Below are 20,468 nucleotides of genomic sequence, written 5' to 3' on the forward strand. Positions count from 1 at the left end.
AACATCAATCTCTACTTCCTAATTATTTTGCTATCTTTAATAAAATTGTTTCAAAATTGCTTCAATAAATAGTGCACTATACTGGTAGTTATAGCTACCTATACTATGTAGTAAATAGTTCTGATTAAGATATTTTAGTCTGATCATTATCATTATAAATTTAAATAAATAATTTATTATACTTATATATATAAATAAATATATTTGGTTTACCATCCTTAATCCTGTTGGACAAAGTTGTGTAAAGGCTCAATTACGCCTATACAGTCCTTCAGACATAAACTGTTGACTAAGTCTGCAGTCTAGGATTGGATCCAGCTGCACACAGGCTCTTCTCTGAGGAGTAGTTTAGAGAGTGAGGGGGTCCTTTCTGAACCTCATGACTCAACTGGAGGGTTTCTCTAATAAGCTTTGTCTGAAGCTTCCCTTTTGCCCGCGACAAAATATCTCCTCGCCCAATATATCCTAGGAGCACATTTGCCCATTTCACACCTGCATAAAATGGCAGCTCACAGTAATCCTGCGTTCAGCTAATATACTCAAATCTTTCTCATCTTGCTCCAAGCTGAAGAGCTTCAGTTGTTGTCCTGGATTAATGATAAAACTCGCTCTCTTCCGAGAGCAAAGGGCTCTGACACCCCCTCCCCCACTCACAACAGAATTTCTTAGATGGAAGTGAAGAAAAAACGATTTATTTAATAAAACCACGCAGAGTGCCCTGCAAGGCACAGGGGAAGGAGAAAACTAAGGGGGAAAAGAGTTATTAAACCTGATTAAAAAGTCCTTTTCCTCAGACATAGCTTCTTTCTTCTTCGCCTCCCTTGGGGGCTGGGCGGAGCTCTCCGAGAGCTCTGCTGTCCTCTGGTTCACTTGGGTCTTCGGGCGACAAAGCAGATCGAAGAAAATGGGTCTAAACAAAAAAAAAACTGGAACAGAGCTCACTCCGACAGCTGTCCCAGCGCGCAGTCTCTGCAGAGTGAAGAATCCTCTCCTCCCCCTCCTCGCTCCCCTGCAGCAAGGCTTGGGGAAAAGTTTTCAAAACAACCCGTGTTTCTCTCTGCTGCTGAACGTAGTTAAAGTGACAGGACTACATTTTTTTGAGCATATAAACCAACGACAGGGAATAAAGGATTATCATAACATCACTCCAAGACATTCCGCCCCTTATTCCATATCGTTGGCTTAAAGCCCACCTTAACATCTTTTAACTTTAAACACACACATATATATATACATATATACATATATACATATATACATATATGTATACATATATACACATAACTATGTATAAATAATGTCATTCAGTAAACGGTGATATGTTGCCATCTCAACCTTACATGTGGCCCTCACCCAAAATTAAATCTCCCTGAGGGACACATCGTGTTTCTCCATCTTCTTGTGAGGCAGAATTAATCCAGACAATTTTCCCTAGCAAGCCTCTGGCATGTACTGCTGGGACCTTGTCTCCATCCGCTGTATGTAGAAGCTCAGATTGGGCAGGACCTGCTTGGTTGATGGAGCCTCGGGTATTGACTAACCAGGTGGCCTTTGCTAAATGTCGCTCTTAATTCTTATAAGTTCCCCCACCCAGTGACTTTAGGGTGGTTTTTAACAGTCCGTTATACCGTTCCACTTCGCCAGCGGCTGGTGCATGATAAGGAATGTGGTACACCCACTCAATGCCATGGTCCCTAGCCCAGTTGTTTATGAGGCTATTTTTAAAATGAGTTCTGTTATCTGACTCAATTCTCTCAGGGGTACCATGCCTCCACAGGACTTGGTTTTCAAGGCTCAGGACAGTGTTATGGGCAGTGGCATGAGGCACAGGGTAGGTTTCCAGCCACCCCGTGGTGGCTTCTACCATTGTGAGCACATAGCGCTTGCCATGGCGGGTTTGAGGCAGCGTGATGTAATCAATCTGCCAGGCCGCACCATACTTGTATTTTGACCACCTTCCACCATACCACAGGGGTTTCACCCGCTTGGCTTGCTTGATGGCAGCATACGTTTCACAGTCATGGATAACTTGAGAGATGCAGTTCATGGTTAGATCCACCCCTTGGTCTCGTGCCCACTTGTAGGTGGCATCTCTGCCCTGATGGCCTGAGGCATCATGGGCCCATCGAGCTAGGAATAAATCTCCCTTATGCTGCCAACCCAAGTCTACTTGGGACACTTTTATCTTTGCAGCCTGATTTACCTGTTCATTGTTTCGGTGCTATTCACTGACTTGGCTCTTGGGAACATGGGCGTTTACATGGCGGACCTTTACAGGTAGTCTCTCTGCCCGGCTAGCGATGTCTTTCCACTGTTCAGCTGCCCAAATTGGTTTTCCCCTACTCTGCCAACCAGCCTTTTTCCACTTTTCCAGCCAACCCCATAGAGCATTGGCTACCATCCATGAATCAGTGTAGAGGTAGAGCTTTGGCCATTTCTCTCTTTCAGCAATGTCCAGGGCTAACTGAACGGCTTTGAGCTCAGCAAATTGACTCGATCCACTCTCTTCTTCCCTAGCTTCTGCAACTCGTCATGTGGGGCTCCACACAGCTGCTTTCCATTTTCATTTTGTCCCTACAAGACGACAGGAACCATCAGTGAAAAGAGCATAGCGTGTTTCGTCTGCTGGCAGTTGGTTGTAGGGTGGAGCTTCCTCCGCACAAGTCACCTGTTCCAGGTCTTCTTCCTCAATCAGACTAAAATCTTCACCTTCAGGCCAATTTGTAATTATTTCCAAAATCCCAGGGTGATTCAGATTTCCCATACGGGCGCGCTGTGTGATAAGGGCAATCTATTTGCTCCATGTGCCGTTGGTGGCATGGTGAGTAGAGGGAACCTCTGCTTTGAACATCCACCCCAGCACTGGTAGTCGAGGTGCCAGAAGGAGTTGTGCTTCTGTGCCAATTACCTCTGAGGCAGCTTGGACTCCTTCGTATGCTGCTAAGATTTCTTTCTCTGTTGGGGTGTAGTTGGCTTCAGACCCTCTGTAACTTTGGCTCCAGAATCCCAGTGGATGACCCCGAGTTTCACCAGGCACCTGCTGCCAAAGGCTCCAGGACAGACCATGGCTCCCAGCTGCAGAGTAAAGCACATTCTTTACTTCTGGTCCTGTCTTGACTGGGCCAAGGGCTACTGCATGAGCAATCTCCTGCTTGATCTGGGTGAAAGCTTGCTGTTGTTCAGGGCCCCAGTGGAAATCATTTTTTTATGAGTAACCAGGTTGAGAGGGCTCACAATTTGGCTATACTCAGGAATGTGCATTCTCCAGAAGCCTATAGCTCCCAGGAAAGCTTGCGTCTCTTTCTTGTTGGTTGGTGGGGACATTGCGGTGATTTTATTGATAACCTCAGTAGGAATCTGATGCCGTCCATCTTGCCACTTCACTCCTAGGAACTGGATCTCTTTGCAGGCCTCATGACTTTGCTCTTTTTTATGGCGAAACCGGCTTCCAGGAGAATCTGGATGATTCCCTTTCCTTTCTCAAATACTTCTTCTGCTGTGTCCCTCCACACAATGATGTCATCAATGTATTGCAAATGTTCTGGAGCTCCACCCTTTTCTAATGCAGCTTGGATCAGTCCATGACAAATGGTGGGACTGTGTTTCCACCCCTGGGGCAATCGGTTCCACGTGTACTGCACGCCCCTCCAGGTGAAAGCAAACTGAGGTCTGCACTCTGCTGCCAGAGGAATGGAGAAAAACACATTTGCAATGTCAATAGTGGCATATCACTTTGCTGCTTTGGACTCTAGCTCATACTGGAGCTCCAGCATGTCTGGCACAGTAGCACTCAGAGGTGGAGTCACCTCATTCAAGGCACGAGAGTCCACAGTCAATCTCCATTCTCTTTCAGATTTTCGCACAGGCCAGATGGGGCTGTTAAAGGATGAATGGGTCCTGCTGACCACTCCTTGGCTCTCCAGCTCATGGATTATTTTGTGAACGGGAATCACGGCATCACGAGTTGTCCGGTACTGTCGGCAGTGCACAATTGAGGTTGCAATCGGTACTTGCTGCTCTTCCTCTTTCAGGAGTCCTACTGCAGATGGGTTCTCTGACAGTCCAGGCAAGGTGTTCTATTGCTTAATGCCCTCTGTCCCCACAGCAGCTATTCTAAATGCCCACTTGAGTCCCTTTGGGTCTTTGAAATATCTATTTCGGAGGAAGTCTATACCCAAAATACATGGAGCCTCTGGGCCAGTCACAATGGAATGTTCTTTCCACTCTCTTCCAGTCAGGCTCACCTCAGCTTTCACCAGGGTCAAGTCTTGTGATCCTCCTGTCACGCTGGAAATAGAAACAGGTTCTGTCCCCACATGTCGCGATGGGATTATCGTGCATTGTGCACCAGTGTCAACTAAAGCCTCGTATTCTTGTGGCTCAGATGTGCTAGGCCATCGAATCCACACTGTCCAAAAAATACGGTTCTCCCTGGCCTCTACCTGGCTAGAGGCAGGGCCCCTCTAACCATTATGGGCATGCGTATTAGAAGTTCCTTCAAGGGGATCAGACATGTTGACTGGAGCTACTTCCCTTCTGGTGGAGTTCCCTCTCTGAGTCTTGCCCTCCTTCAATTCATGCACTCATAGTGCCAGGACAGTAGTGGGTTGTCCATCTCACCTGTTCATGTTTTCTCCACTGTCACACAGGAAATACCACAACTCACGTCAAGGGATATATCCAGTTCTCATAGCTGAGGAGCGTCTGCGTGGGGTAACAGAACCTCTGATCTGTACTGCCGAAATTTGGAGAAGGCTGTCTTTAATCTCTTTACTGAGTTTCTCATGATTCTCCTCTATCTTATTTTCTAGTTTCTGCATATTTGTTTCCACAGCTGAGATTCTTGCATTCATTGGGCTATGCACGACACCTGCATACACTCGGAGCTTCCTTGTCATATCATGCACGGTCTCATGCCCGTCATCTCGCTTCATAATTGCTAAAGCAGAAGCATACTCTGATGGCCCGAGCTTTAGGAGTTTCCGCCGCATCACAGGTGTACATTCTATCCTATCTGGGTCTATAATCAGATCTGGGTTTGCTATGTCCCCTGAGAAGACAATTTCTACCACCGCCATTTCTCTCAAGCGTTGAATCCCTTGTTCTATGGTCCTCCATGGGGTTTGTTGCGAATAGAGATCGTCGGGATGTAGGTATCTTCCCCTCGCATCTCCGATAGCTCGTCTCCAGAGGCTGCAGCAGTCAGGCCCATCTCATATAGTTTGGTTGATATCTGGGTCACGTGACACAGTCCCTAAATGCCTTGCCTCAGTAGGATCTAGAAGTGTAACATGGCCTGCGGCATCCCAAAGATGGACTAACCAACTAATTACAGATTCATCATCTCGTTGGACATAATCTTTTCTTAGGCTGTGAAGGTCTCTCACATTTATTGTTTCAACAATGACCTCTGACTTAGTTGCTGACCTTGAGGATCCCTCCCCACTGTCATCTGAGCGATCAGTCTTGACTTGGGCTTTCCTGCTTCTCGTAACAGGGGCAACTGCCACTGGCTTAGGCTCCCTTACTTCCTGTTCTATAATATTCGACAGTGTACGATAAGCATATGCCAGAGCCCAACATATTGCACTGCAGTTGTCTCTGCACTTCTCTTTCAGATATTTCCCCACCTCAGCTGGTCTCAGGATTTGTCCAGGGGGAAATTCCCAGTCTATTGGGTCAGAGAATTTCTTTAAAGTTTTACCTATGTCCTCCCATACTCCACACCATTCAAATTTCCTCACATCTGGATTAGGTGCCTGCTCCTGCTCAGCCCCTCTGGACTTCTCAGCCCTCATTTTGGTAAAGCTGAACATCATATACATGGAACCTACCAGGTAAAGCCCATGTACTAGCAAGTTAATGGTCTCTTTAACATCCAGGGGAAACTGAATATTCTCAAAAGATGATATACCAGATTTAAAGGGAAAGAGATGGGTGAGGAGCCAGGAAGCTTCACCCTCTACTTCTCTAGCAGGTTGGGTAATATTACTAACAAAACTCCAAAACAGGTTACTAAAACTAGAGGAGGAAAGTAACAGAGCATGTACATCTTTAACTGTTTCCCATACCTTCTTACAGATCGTCAGTATCACGCACACTACTATAACAAGCCGGAGTTGTGTCCCTGATTGGTGAAAATTATACATTAGGGACAAGATTGCCCCTACCTGTTGGTAGGGAAACAAACCTATATGCCAAACAGACAGTATTACATCAAACAACCTCCCATCAAACAGCATAGTGACTACTGATAGCTGTAATTCAATACAAAGCATTTAAAACCAGAATGTAATTATTAGAGTTTTTTTCTTCACTTTCTCTAACCCCACAAAAGGTGTAAAACAAGTAATCAAGGCCCCACTTGGGTGCCAAATATTGTCCTGGATAATGATAAAACTCTCTCTCCTCTGAGAGTGAAGGGCTCTGACACCCCCTCCCCCACTCACAACAGAATTTCTTAGATGGAAGTGAAGAAAAAACGATTTATTTAATAAAACCACGCAGAGTGCCCTGCAAGGCACAGGGGAAGGAGAAAACTAAGGGGGAAAAGAGTTATTAAACCTGATTAAAAAGTCCTTTTCCTCAGACATAGCTTCTTTCTTCTTCGCCTCCCTTGGGGGCTGGGCGGAGCTCTCCGAGAGCTCTGCTGTCCTCTGGTTCACTTGGGTCTTCGGGCGACAAAGCAGATCGAAGAAAATGGGTCTAAACAAAAAAAAAACTGGAACAGAGCTCACTCCGACAGCTGTCCCAGCGCGCAGTCTCTGCAGAGTGAAGAATCCTCTCCTCCCCCTCCTCGCTCCCCTGCAGCAAGGCTTGGGGAAAAGTTTTCAAAACAACCCGTGTTTCTCTCTGCTGCTGAACATAGTTAAAGTGACAGGACTACATTTTTTTGAGCATATAAACCAACGATAGGGAATAAAGGATTATCATAACATCACTCCAAGACAGTTGTATATAAGATTTCCTATTCTCAGTCTTTGAACTGATCCGTTAAGAATTTTTTTGCCATCAAACTAGCAATGTCACAGATGGCTTTTGAAGACTGGGAATTACCCAATTCTGTACAATTTGGGCATGTTAAGCAGTCTGTTAAAATGAAAGAACACAGTTCAGTACAGAGCTGTGGTAATCAATGCAAGCAGGCCAATTATATGCAAGAAGTTTTAGACTCACACAAAATCAATGTCAGTATGAGCAATTCAGAGTGCTTTTTACAAGTAAAACTATATATCCACACACATATATCCACACATTAAACCATGTATTTTGCAGCACCTAACCCAAAATACCTTTGTGTTAAAAGTACCAACACTGTCTCAACTGATCAATTACAGCTAAACTTCAACTGTCTCCAGTATAAAAGGCACATGCTCATAATTACAAAGGTTTGCAACTATCAACGCGCCATTCAACTGAAAGCAATTGTGCTTCTTAAAACACCAATTTTTCAAGTTGTCATCAACCACAGCAAAGACTGTACCTATTTTGGAAAAAGGTCACTATGTCATTACAATTACTCATGAGAACCATGTTCTAAATGATTTTACTAAAAATAACTACTCTTCTAAAAAGAAAAGTAACTTTAAAAAATCTGTAACAGCTGTTATGGAATAACCATAACCAGTCTTTTTTCTTACACAGACCAGATCTTAACATCTACATTCCTGTCCTAAAAAACACCACAGTGATATCTTTAACTCTTACTAGAAAGAAGAAAAAATTAACAGCACAGCTTACAAATGCATAGATATTTGTCAATTAAAGGTAGTTAAATGTAGCGTAGAAAAATATTTGTACATTGGGTTTATATGGGGAGGTTTTGACAGTGGGGGTGGGGGTGGGGGAGGGGGGTGTCCTCTGTGAGAAGACACCAGAAGCTGCCCCTACATCAGGCAGAGCCAGTTCCAGCCAGCTCCAAAATGGACCCACCACTGCCCAAGGCCAAGCCAAGCAGCGATGTTGGTAGCGTCTCTGTGATAACATACTCAAGAAAGGGCAAAAAACACAGCACAGCAACTGTGGGAGAGAAGTGAGGAAAAAAATAGAAATGAGAGAAGCAATCCTGCAGACACCAGGGGCAGTGAAGGAGGAGGGGGAGGAGATGCTTCAGGCACCATAGCAGAGATACTGCTTCATGGTGAAGACTGTGATAAGAATTCGCAAGAATCGCAAGAGAGAGGAAAAGGGGCCCCAACACATCCTGTTAAGGCATCCTGTTTGCCCACAGAACCGAATAGAAAGGGGAGGGAGACCCCCACCCTGCACATCCTGTATCCTGTATTTGTTGGGAGTGGGCTGATATAGAATCATTGCTTGGGGGGGGGGGGAACGACACTGCGAACATACAAGAACTTGTTTCCCACGACCACCGAAGGGCAGAATAAGATCATCTAACAACACCATGACACAAAGGGCTGCACCGACTCCGGAAGATATACGTGGTCAGAAAATATAGAGACTGCATAAAAAGGGGGGACTCGGACTATTTCAGCGCAGTTATCTGCCCAGCGCTGCCTCGCTGATACCCGCTTGCTCTAAATAAAACAAATTATACTTAATTGGACATTGTCTCTGATTGATTATTGAGACCTAATTTATAACAATTTGTGCCGCGACTCGGATAGGGGCAATTCTTAGGAGACCCCTCAAACGGAGGCGCCCCGTTGTCACAACGGCCCGGAGAGGGTACCCCTTTGAAACCCTTACCGACGAACCTAAATTTCGGGTAGTGAGCGAAGGAACCCCTTAATCTTTGTGCACAAAGTCCGGACGAAGACGCGAGACGCGTGAGTATGTGTTAATTTATAACACAGGGAATCCGTTTGGTCGGGGTGGGGATCCTAGAGTGCGGTGTCTGAGACGTCCAGTGCGGACGACCTGAGTGTGGACTCCTTTGTAGTGCGTTTCCCACATCCCGCGAGGGTCTGGGCCACGAACAGGAGGACGTGAGTGTGTGTGTGTGTGAAGGCACTCTGGAAGATGGGACAGACGAAGGGCAAGCCGTCTGGACCCATGGGGGGGGAGCCCCAAGTAAGACTCCCGGATATACCACCAGATAGTCCTCTGGGGTTAATGATCAAATATTGGGATGATGATCCACGTACACGAGGGAAAATTAAGGCAAAAATGATTACCTATTGCATGACAGTCTGGGGAGGAAAACAAATTAGAGGAGACCCTCTGTACTGGCTGGTTTTTGGATCCTCTGAGGATTGGATTTGCCAAGCTCTAAATTTGTATGTAAACTCTAAAAAGCCTTTTAGCCAGGAAGAGAGTGATTATGCAGCCCTGTGGATAACTAGTGGAAATAGGACAAGCCTGTTTGTTCTCAGTAAAGGAAAGAAAAAACAGGCGGAGGAAATACCTCCACCCTATGTTCCCCCGTCCCCCATGCCAGATGCTGCAGTGCCCCCTCCATCACAACCTCTGCCGGTTCCAAATGCACCACAGATGGAGGGGGATGACACTCCACCACCCGAGAGACGGGTTACTAGAAGCCAGGCAAGGAACCAGTTATACCCTCTCAGAGAAGTAGGCATGGGTATGGTTAATCAACCAGGGGGAGGACAGGCGCCCGGTATCGGATACATAGCCGTCCCTCTGAACTCGGCCGATGTCAGAGAATTTTAAAAGGAAATGGGGCATTTATTGGAAGATCCACTGGGGGTAGCAGAAAGAGTAGATCAATTCTTAGGACCAAATATTTATACTTGGGATGAGATACAGTCAATATTGAGCATCTTATTCAAAGCAGAAGAGAGAAGAATGATAAGGGCAGCTGGGATGAGGATTTGGGAAAACAATCACCCACAAGGCCCCATTGGAGATGTTAAATGGCCCCTTCAGAGGCCTAATTGGAACAATCAAAATGAAAACGATAGAGCACACATGCAAGATTTAAGGACTATCATAGTCCAAGGCATTAAGGAGGCCGTCCCCGAGGACAAAATATGACTAAGGCCATTAATGAGCTGCAAAAGAAAGATGAAGACCCTACTGAATGGTTGGAAAGGCTCCGGAGAAATTTACAGCTTTACTCCGGCATAGATCCTGATTCCCCGGTAGGACAAACATTGCTAAAAACCCAATTTGTAGCAAAGGCATGGGTGGATATTAGGAAAAAGTTAGAAAAATTAGAAGACTGGCAAAACCGGGGGTTGGATGAGTTATTGAGAGAAGCACAGAAAGTGTATGTCAGAAGGGATGAGGAAAGTCATAAGAAACAAGTTAGAATGATGGTAGCAGCTGTAAGAGGGGGACAAGAGAGAACCACCACTAGATCACCGCAAGAGAAATGGCCCCCGAAACCTCCAAGAAATACGGAAGGGCAAAAGAGGAATGAGATAGTGTGCTTTTACTGTGGGAAAAAGGGACACATGAAGAGGGAATGCCGCCAACGATTGGCAGACATAAAAATGTTCAAAGAGGACTAGGGGTGTCAGGGGCTCTATTTGCTGGGATCAAAAAAAGCATCAGAGCCCCTAGTAAAATTACAGGTAGGACCCCAGCGACGAGAAATTGAATAATTAGTGGACTCCAGAGCAGAGCGCTCCACTGTGCAGAAACTGCCTCAGGGATGTAAAGTATCCAAAGACACTGTACAAGTAATAGGAGCAAAAGGGGAACCATTCGGAGTCCCTATAATTAAAGATGTGCTAATTGAAACGAACTCTAAATTGGGTATAGGTAGTTTCTTATTGGTACCGGAGGCAGAATACAATCTACTAGGGAGAGATTTAATGGTAGAATTGGGAATAGGATTGGAAATAAATAAACAAGGATTAAAAATTAAAATATACTCCCTTAGCACAAAGGATGAGCAACAGATAGACCCAAAGGTTTGGTACACCCCGGACTCAGTGGGGAAGCTAGACATCGAACCTTTCTCAATAACCTTAACAAATCCACATATCCCAGTAAAAATAAAACAGTATCCGTTATCTGAGGAAGGGCGAAGAGGACTGAAACCCGAAGTCGAAAGGCTAATAAAACAAGGGATTTTGGAGCCCTGTATGTCCCCGTTTAACACTCCAATTTTGCCTGTAAAGAAACCAGATGGTAGTTACTGATTAGTGCATGATTTGAGAGAAATAAATAAAAGAACTGTTGAACGGTTCCCTGTGGTAGCCAACCCTCATACTATCCTCAGCCAACTAGGCCTACATGATTGCTGGTACAGTGTGATAGACTTAAAAGATGCATTTTGGGCTTGCCCTTTAGATAAAAACTGTCGCAACTATTTTGCATTTGAGTGGGAAGATCCTGACAGTCATATAAAACAACAGCTACGATGGACTGTCCTTCCCCAGGGATTCACAGAATCCCCCAATCTATTTGGACAAGCCCTGAGTCAAATACTACAAAACTACCAAGTGGGACCAGAAGTTAAACTCATACAGTATGTAGATGATCTACTAATAGCTGGGAAACAAAAGGAATTAGTGAGGGAAGAAAGTATAAAGATGTTAAATTTTTTGGGGAAACAGGGACTAAAAGTCTCTAAATCAAAACTGCAATTTACCGAACAAGAGGTAAAATACTTAGGACACCGACTAACTAATGGGACTAAAAAGCTTGATCCCAGCAGGGTACAAGGGATTCTGTCAATGCCACCTCCCCAGACCAAGCGACAGATTCGACAATTGCTAGGTTTATTTGGATACTGCAGACAATGGATTGAAAATTACAGTAAAAAGGTAAAATTCCTATATGAAAAATTAACACGGGATGGATTACTTAAATGGACCTCCCAAGATGAGGAAAACCTTCAAAATCTAAAAAGGGAGTTAACAAGTGCCCCCGTACTAAGCTTACCAGACTTAAAGAAACCTTTTTATTTATTTGTAAATACTGAAGAAGGAACTGCATTTGGGGTGCTAGCACAAGAATGGGCAGGAAGTAAAAAGCCGATAGCCTACCTTTCAAAGTTATTAGACCCAATTAGTAGAGGCTGGCCCACTTGTCTACAGGCAGTAGCGGCAGCTGCTGTAATGGTAGAGGAAGCATTAAAAATAACATTTGGGGTTGAGTTAAAAGTTATGTCCCCACATGACATTCGGGGCATACTGACACAAAAGGCTGAAAAATGGATCACTGATGTCCGATTGCTGAAATATGAAGGAATTCTGGTATCATCCCCCGAGCTTACTTTAGAAGTGACATCCATACAGAACCCAGCACAATTTCTGTATGGGAACCCTGAGAGTAACATCTTATGGCACAATTGCCTACAAACCATAGAGGAACAAACTAAGATCAGGCCAGACTTAGAAGAGGAAGAACTGGGGGAGGGTATGAAATTATTTGTAGATGGTTCCTCACGGGTGCTTGAGGGGAAGCGCAAATCGGGATATGCAATAGTGGATGGAAATAAATTAGAAGTACTCCAATCTGGCCCACTAAGCCCAAGTTGGTCGGCTCAGGCATGTGAGCTGTATGCAGTTCTAAGGGCTTTACAAATTATAGGAAAAGGAGAGGGAACTATTTACACAGACTCCAAATACGCATTCGGGGTAATACACACATTTGGAAAAATCTGGGAAGAACGGGGCCTTATTACATCACAAGGAAAGAGCCTAGTCCACGAGAGACTCATAAAAGAAATTTTAAAAGCTATTAGGGTACCCTCCAAACTTGCAGTGGTCCATGTCAGGGGACATCAAAAGGGATTGGGAACAGTGGTACGGGGAAACAACCTGGCTGATGAAGAAGCTAAATGAGCAGCATTACTACCCCTCTGGGTAAGGAATCCTAGGGAAAGTTGTTCTACCTGCAGGTATGACTTAGAAGGATTCCCTTGTTCTGCTTGCTGGAAGGACTACGGAGTGGATGGTTTAGTTTGCTCCTGTTACAGTCCTGATGGGCAATCAAATTCGGACAAAGATTTTTGGTATATTCATGGGGAAAACAAACCATACATAGATTACCCCTGTACAACCTACTTGCTAAGCTTTACAACAATAGAGCAAGAAAAATTGAGGCAAGTGGGTATAAAACCAAACTCAGAGGGTAAATGGGTTCTGGGAGACGGAAGAGAGATTTTACCTAAGCCTATGGCCTTAAGGGTTCTGAAAAGACTCCATGAAAAGACCCATTGGGGAACACAGGCCCTGGTGGATCAGTTTGCCAATAAATATATGTGCATGGGTATTTACAACTTAGCTAAACAGATAACCATGGGATGTGTTACTTGCCAAAAAGTAAACAGACATCAATTAAGAAAAAGAATCCCTGGGGGCAGAGAATTAGCACATAGACCTTTTTCCCACATCCAGATTGACTTTACTGAATTGCCTTTAGCGGGAAGGTATAAATATTTACTGGTTATAGTAGACCACCTCACTCACTTTGTGGAATCCTTCCCAACGACAAGAGCCACAGCACAAACAGTTGCAAAAACTTTATTAGAACAAATAATTCCAAGATATGGCCTTATAGAAGTAATAGATTCAGATCGGGGACCACACTTTATATCTAAGATTACAAGAGCTGTATCTGAGGCGCTCGGAATTGCCTGGGAATACCACACCCCTCGGCACCCTCAAAGTTCGGGCAAGGTAGAGAGAATAAATGGAGAAATAAAAAAGCAACTAACTAAATTAATGCTAGAAACAAAAATGAGTTGGATTAAATGTCTACCATTAGCATTATTAAACATTAGAACTCAACCTCGTACAGATATAGGGATTTCTTCATATGAAATGTTATATGGAATGCCGTTTAATTTAGAAATGCCTGAAGACCACCCAGCCATATCAGATTTCCATCTACAATCCTATATAACCAGCCAAGAAAACCGAAGAGAAAAACTCCGTAAGAAGGGACTGGTGGTTCAACGACCACCCCTGTGGCTATCTATTCACTCATTCCACCCTGGAGATGAAGTTTTAATAAAATCTTGGAAAGAAACATCTTTAACCCCTCAATGGGAGGGACCGTATGTTGTTTTAATTTCTACAGAATCATCGGTCCGGACGGCAGAGAAAGGCTGGACCCACGCTAGACGAGTAAAGAAGTTCAACAGAGACCCCACCTGGAGAGTGGTGGAACAACCACAGGACTTAAAAATTAGGCTTAAGAAATCCTAGCCTGCCTATGCATGAAATCCTGTAACTGTACACTTGAGAAACCACGATTTATTGCTTGGAGAATATGTTAATAATTATATTGTTAAGTGCAACATCCATAATTGTAATTGCTACCCTTTTGCTTGCTTTATATGTAAGGTGTGCCAGGAACGATAGTGGGCCCATTGCAAAGGGGGGGGACCTCCTAAGGGAATTTGCCGAATGTGTTAGTGATGGGACATATATGCATTTGGGATACACCAAGAACTGTATTATTACCACTCAAATAATCCCGCACCAATGGTGGCAAACATCACCGGCGGGGAGTGCAGAAAAGCCCTGGTCTATTTGCCTTGTGGTGACCTCATGGTCAAACATGTCAACCGGGACAGCTACAAGAAAAGATCCTTTGTCCCTAAGACCCCTGAAGAAAAAAATCCTTGCTGCCGAGAAGAATTCCATCCCCGTGACTCGCTGCAACCGAGCCGACGGGCGAGGCAGAGGGATATATACAGCCAGTGGGGTGAACATACCTGGGACTATGAAAAGATCTGATATGAGCTGCCCCGAATCGAGAAAGAACCCGAAACAGGCACCACTGTATACGGCTAAAAAGGGGACCAAGGCAGGGTCTAAACAAACTAAAAGAATTCAAAAAGCACTGGGACCCCCATCTTCCTACCACACCTATATCTTGCTTTTAAGCCTAATATTTACATGTACTACTGCTGATGTGCACCCCCACCAACCTTTTCGCTGGACGTTAAGACAATGGGACAGCCAAACCCTAATCCAAACCCAACTCAGACCGGGGCAAATCAGTTTTAATGCATCCCTTTGTGTTTTAGCTCCTATAGAACCTTGTATGCTTGAAGGTAAAGGTTGGTATTTTTGCCCTAGTGCAAACCCCGGAAAGGGATATTGCAACCACCCAAATTCTTATTACTGTGCTTATTGGGGATGCGAAACCATAGCTTACCCCTGGCTCCCAGACAGAGACAAGCATATTAAAGTTGGGTGGGGACCTTACGGTTGTAATCCACCTGACTATAGTAGCCAGATTGGAAGGAGGGGAGCAGGGCCCAAAGTAACCTGTAAATGGTTATACATAAATATAACACAACCCCAAGATCCTACGTGGCTACTAGGCAAGACCTGGGGTATAAGGTACTGGGAATCAGGAACCGACAGAGGTGGTCTTATCTATATAAAAAAGGAACCTCTCCCCAATGACCCCGAACCAGTGGGACCAAACCGGGTCATAATAGACGTGATAAATACTGAAGCAGATGGATTAGGCACAGACCGTGAGGAAAGTACCACCATATCCAAAACTGAAATACCCCCAACCCCCTCGGGAGAAATAACTGATGAATTATGGAGACTTATGGTAGCCAGCTATAAGGTCCTAAACAAAACACACCCAGAATTAACAGACCACTGCTGGCTATGCTATAACACCAGACCACCCTTCTATGAAGCTATGGGGACAATTGAAAAAGCTAGAAGGGTAAATGGGAGCAACCCTGCTCAATGTTTGTGGAAATCTGGCAAAAGAACAAAATCTGGTATCACATTGGCGCAGGTATCAGGAGAAGGAAGGTGCATAGGAAAAATCCTATCTTCTAAAATGCACCTATGTAAAGTAACAATGCAAGCCCAAAAACCAAAAGAGCCTGCAGATTGGCTAATACCAGCTAAAAATGCTAAATGGGTATGTGCAAGTGTAGGGGTAACTCCCTGTATTCCCTTAAAGGAGTTTAATCCATCAGACTATTGCATACAAGTAGTAATAGTGCCAAGAATCACCTACTACCCAGGTGATTACATATATGACCACCATTCGGTCCCAGGGCACCACCTTGTAAAAAGAGAACCTATTACAGCTATAACTATCGCAACCCTATTAGCATTAGGCACAGCAGGAGCAGGCACAGGTATAGCCTCCCTTGTAAAACAAGACACAGAATTTGCCAATTTGCGAGAAACCGTAGATGAAGATATAGCCAAAATTGAAAGTTCTATTAGTGCCTTAGAAACATCATTGAGGTCCCTATCTGAAATGGTGCTCCAAAATAGGAGAGGATTAGAGCTCCTACTAGCCCAAGAAGGAGGACTGTGCGTTGCCCTAAAAGAAGAATGTTGTGTTTATGCAGACCATACAGGAGTTGTTAGAGATGCAATGTCTGAGCTCCGGAAAGAACTGGATAAGCGAAAAAGAGAGAGAGTCGACAGAGCTGGTATGAAAACTGGTTCAATGCCTCCCCATGGCTAACGACTCTACTCTCCACACTAGCAGGGCCCCTAGTAGTAATTGTACTAACTCTGACTTTTGGACCATGCATTTTTAACAGGCTGATAGCTATAGTTAAAGGAAGACTGGAAGCGGCGCATTTAAATGTTAGAGCAAAATATGAAAGCATACCTGAACAACAAGAGAGTGAGATGGAAGAAGAGTTCATCTTAAGCCGTGAAGCGTTAAGGCGATTCTGCGAACAAAATGGAGATACAGAGAGAGGGGAATTGTGATAAGAATTCGCAAGAATCACAAGAGAGAGGAAAAGGGGCCCCAACACATCCTGTTAAGGCATCCTGTTTGCCCACAGAACCGAATAGAAAGGGGAGGGAGACCCCCACCCTGCACATCCTGTATCCTGTATTTGTTGGGAGTGGGCTGATTATAGAATCATTGCTTGGGGGGGGGGGGGACGACACTGTGAACATACAAGGACTTGTTTCCCACGACCACCGAAGAGCAAGAATAAGACCATCTAGCAAACAACATGATGAAGGGGCTGTACCAACTCCGGAAGATATACGTGGTCAGAAAATAGAGACTGCATAAAAGAGGAGAGTTCGGACTATTTCAGCGCAGTTATCTGCCCAGCGCTGCCTCGCTGATACCCGCTTGCTCTAAATAAATCAAATTATACTTAATTGGACATTGTCTCTGATTGATTATTGAGACCTAATTTATGACGAAGACCATAGTGAAGCAGGTTGTTGCCTGGCAGCTTATGGAAGTTCGTGTCACAGCACATATTCACATTGCAGCCCATGGAGAACCCCTAAATGCAGCAGGTGGATGTGCATTGAAGGAAGCTGCAGCCTGAGGAGAGTCCGTGTTAAAGCAGATTTTTCTGAAGGTCTACAGCCTGTGGGAGTATCCTGGATTAATGATAAAATTCTCTAGGTGGAGAGCGCTCCAAACAAATGCCTCCTCTGAGAGCCAAGGGCTCTGACACCCCCTCCCCCCACCCACAACAGAATTTCTTAGATGAAAGTGAACAAAAAACTATTTATTTAACAAAACCACGTAGAGTGCCCTGAAAGGCACAGGGGAAAGGGAAAACAGGGGAAAAGGAGTTATTAAACCTGAGTAAACAGCTGGTGAACTTTAGCATCCTTTTCCTCAGACGTAGTTTCTCCTCTCCGGGGCCCCCAGGGGCTGGGCGGAGTTGCTCCAGTAACTCCCTGGAGGATTCTCGTCTGCCGTCCTCCGGGGCTCCTTGGGTTTTCTTGGCGAGAAAGCGAATCGGAAAAAAAAGGGGTCCAAACGAAAAAAATGGTGGGAAAAAACCCACAGGAACAGAGCTAGCAACTTCGACAGCCGTCGCAGCCGCAGTCTCCAGAGAGTCCTCCTTCTCCTCCTCCTCGCTCCCCCGCAGCGAGGCTTGGGGAAAAAGTTTTCAAAACAACCCGCACTTCTCTCCGCTGCTGAGTGCAGTTAAAGCCACGGGACCACATTTTTGAGCATACAAGCTAACGATGGGAATACAGGATTATCATAACATCACTCCAAGACAGGGCGGGACTCCACACTGCAGAAGGGAAAAAGTATGAGGAATAAGGAGTGGCAGAGACAAACCTCCATTCCCCTGCACAGCTCAGGGTGTTTGAAGGAGGTAAAAGACTCATAGATAATCTTGGGTTGGAAGGGACCATTAAAGATCACCTAGTCCAATGACCTTGTGGGAACATCTTCCACTAGACCAATTTGCTCAAAGCCCCATTGCCCCTGACCTTGAATACTTCCAGGGATGGTGCATCTACAACCTCCCTGGGGAACCTCTTCTAGTGTCTCACCACCCTCACTGTATTAAAAAAAAAAAAGTCTTCTTAACATCCAATCTAAATCTACTCTCAGTTTAAAACTCTTGCTCCTTGTCCTGTCACTATCTGCCCTTGTAAAAAGTCTCCTTCCATCTTTCTTATAAGCTCCCTTTAAGCATTGAAAAGTCTTCCATAAGGTGCCCCCAGAACCTTCTCCAGTATGAACAAGCCTGTCTTCCTAGGAGAGGTGCTCCAGCCCTCTGATCATCTTCATGGCCTCCTCTGTACCTGCTACAAGTCCATGTCTTTCTTGTTCTGAGGACCCCAGAGCTGGACACAGTTCTCCAAGTGGAGTCGCACTAAGGCAGAGTAGAGGGGCAGAATCCCCTCTCCTGCCCTGCTGGCTATACTGCTTTTGATACAGCACAGGACAGAATTGGCTTTCTGGTTTGCAAGCACACATTTGCTGGCTCATGTCCAATTTTTCATCCACCAGTACTCCCAAGTCCTTCTCTGCAGGGCTGCTCTCCATCCATTCACCTCCTAGTCTGTACTAACATTAGGAATTGCCCCGACCCAGATGCAGCACCTTGCACTAGGCCTTGTTGAACTTCATGAGGTTCTCATGAGCCCACTTCTCAAGCCTGACAAGGTTCCTCTGGCTGGCATCCCTTATTTCAATTGGATCAACTGCACCACACAGATTGGAGTGTTTGACATTTAACTGAACTTTAGTGGAGGATGGGAAGGTTGAAAGGAAGAAAAATGGTGGGACAAACACGTCATGAATGCTTTAGGAGAAACTCCCAATTTGGGAAGTTTGCTGGTATAATGAAGTGCTTAACAGGCACTTGCACAGAGCTCACTGACAGTAACTTAAAATAATTTAAGAATTAGTATAAGAGTTCAAGCTAGCAATGGTATAAAGAACATGTGTTTAATAGGGGTTTCCACATGGGTGTATGTAGGTGTTATTGTGGTAAACATTTGACTTATGCTGGAATTTTTTTCAACAGAAAATAAGTTTAGTGCAAGCTAATAATATACTACAGAAATTAAAAACATTGAATATTATAAGTTTCCCCTGAAGGAATTCACTGTCAGTTCAATTGTATTTATTTGTCATTACTGAAATCCATTCTTAACAACACTTACAACTTAAGCTACATCCTTAAACCATCTTTACACCCAACACATAGATGCATACATTTGCATTAACTACTGTTCCCTGTCCTTTCACAGATAACATATTTATTTCCCAATTCATGGGCTTCCTCCACCCCTCCAGATGTTCAAAAACAGGCTGCGACTTGGGCTCCATTCCATCACGATGGGTCCTCAGGACAGGAGAAGCAGCACACTCGATTGTTCGGAACCAACACCGGCCCTGCCTGGGTCATCGTTGCGCTCTCCTCACTCCACGCAAAATCCACTCATCGTCGGTTCATGCCACTCCTGCTGCTTTACTTCCTGCAACATACAATTTACACACAGATTATTTTTTTCCCCAAGGACAAATCTCCTTGAGGCACACATCAGGTCTCCCCATCCTTCTGAATTACCCATCAAGTACACCCAGCACCTTGAGCAAAGACAATCCCACAAATGGGTTTGCCTTTTCCCATGGGAGGAGAAATCCACATCAACTCCAGCCACTTCCCTGTGTGTAGTACAGGGACCTTATCTCCTCCCACAGCACTATGTAGTGGTTTTGTTCGGGCAGGACCAGAGCGGTTAGCAGATCCTCTGTGTTAACCCACCAAGTGGCTTCTGCAAATTTGGCATCCCAATGCTTCCATGCCGCATTGCCTGACCCTCTTGACATAGTCTTCAGCAGTCCATCATACCTCTCAATCTTTCCAGAGGCTTGTGGGTGATAGGGGATGTGATATATCCACTCAATGCATGTTTCTTTGCCCAAGAGTTTATGAAGCTCTCTCAAAAATGAGACTCATTGTCTGATTCCATTCTGTCTGGGGTACCATGTCACCACAAATTGACTCTCACAAGGACTAAGATGGTGTTTTGAGCAATAGCACGTGTTTCAGAGTATGTTCCCAGCCAACCAGTAGTTGCCTCAACCATGATGAGTATGTAGCTATTCCATTGGTGTGTTCATGACAGTGGTCCAATATAGTCAATTTGTCAGGCCTCAACCTATTTAAAACCCAGTTTGGCCATCTATTCCAAGGAGATTTTACTTGTGTGGCTCACTTGATTGCAGCACGTTTCACATTCATGGGCGACCCGTGGGATAGCCTCCATGGTCATGTCCACCCCTCGATCACAGGCCCATCTGTAGGTTGCATCTCTACCTAGATGTCCTGATGTTTCATGGGCACATCG

The 20,468-nt window shown here is 44.9% G+C and overlaps 2 protein-coding genes and 1 long non-coding RNA gene across 3 annotated transcripts in view; 1 reads left to right on the forward strand and 2 right to left on the reverse strand.

Annotated features, from left to right (window-relative positions):
* Window positions 1-6,471: 6,471 nt before the first annotated feature.
* On the reverse strand, window positions 6,472-17,857 carry LOC146425643 (uncharacterized). The gene is made up of 2 exons (XR_014846467.1): window positions 17,445-17,857; window positions 6,472-6,705 (listed from the first exon to the last, which is right to left on the reverse strand). It is a non-coding gene; the product is annotated as an uncharacterized LOC146425643 (long non-coding RNA).
* Window positions 14,611-15,833, forward strand: LOC146425644 (uncharacterized). Its single transcript, XM_085041492.1, has 2 exons — window positions 14,611-15,376; window positions 15,826-15,833. The coding sequence occupies exons 1-2, from the start codon at window positions 14,611-14,613 to the stop codon at window positions 15,831-15,833; spliced, it is 774 nt and encodes a 257-aa protein (XP_084897618.1).
* Window positions 17,858-19,226: 1,369 nt separating the features above from the next.
* The window catches only part of LOC146425645 (uncharacterized), a 154,850-nt gene continuing 153,608 nt past the window's right edge, over window positions 19,227-20,468 (reverse strand). The window contains exon 6 of the mRNA XM_085041494.1: window positions 19,227-19,592. Within this exon, the coding sequence (XP_084897620.1) occupies window positions 19,536-19,592 (57 nt within the window). The 3' untranslated portion in view covers window positions 19,227-19,535. The remainder of the gene's footprint in view (window positions 19,593-20,468) is intronic.

The sequence above is a fragment of the Lichenostomus cassidix genome, chromosome W (genome assembly GCF_008360975.1).
Source record: "Lichenostomus cassidix isolate B80296 chromosome W, HeHo_3.0, whole genome shotgun sequence".
Taxonomy (NCBI): domain Eukaryota; kingdom Metazoa; phylum Chordata; class Aves; order Passeriformes; family Meliphagidae; genus Lichenostomus; species Lichenostomus cassidix.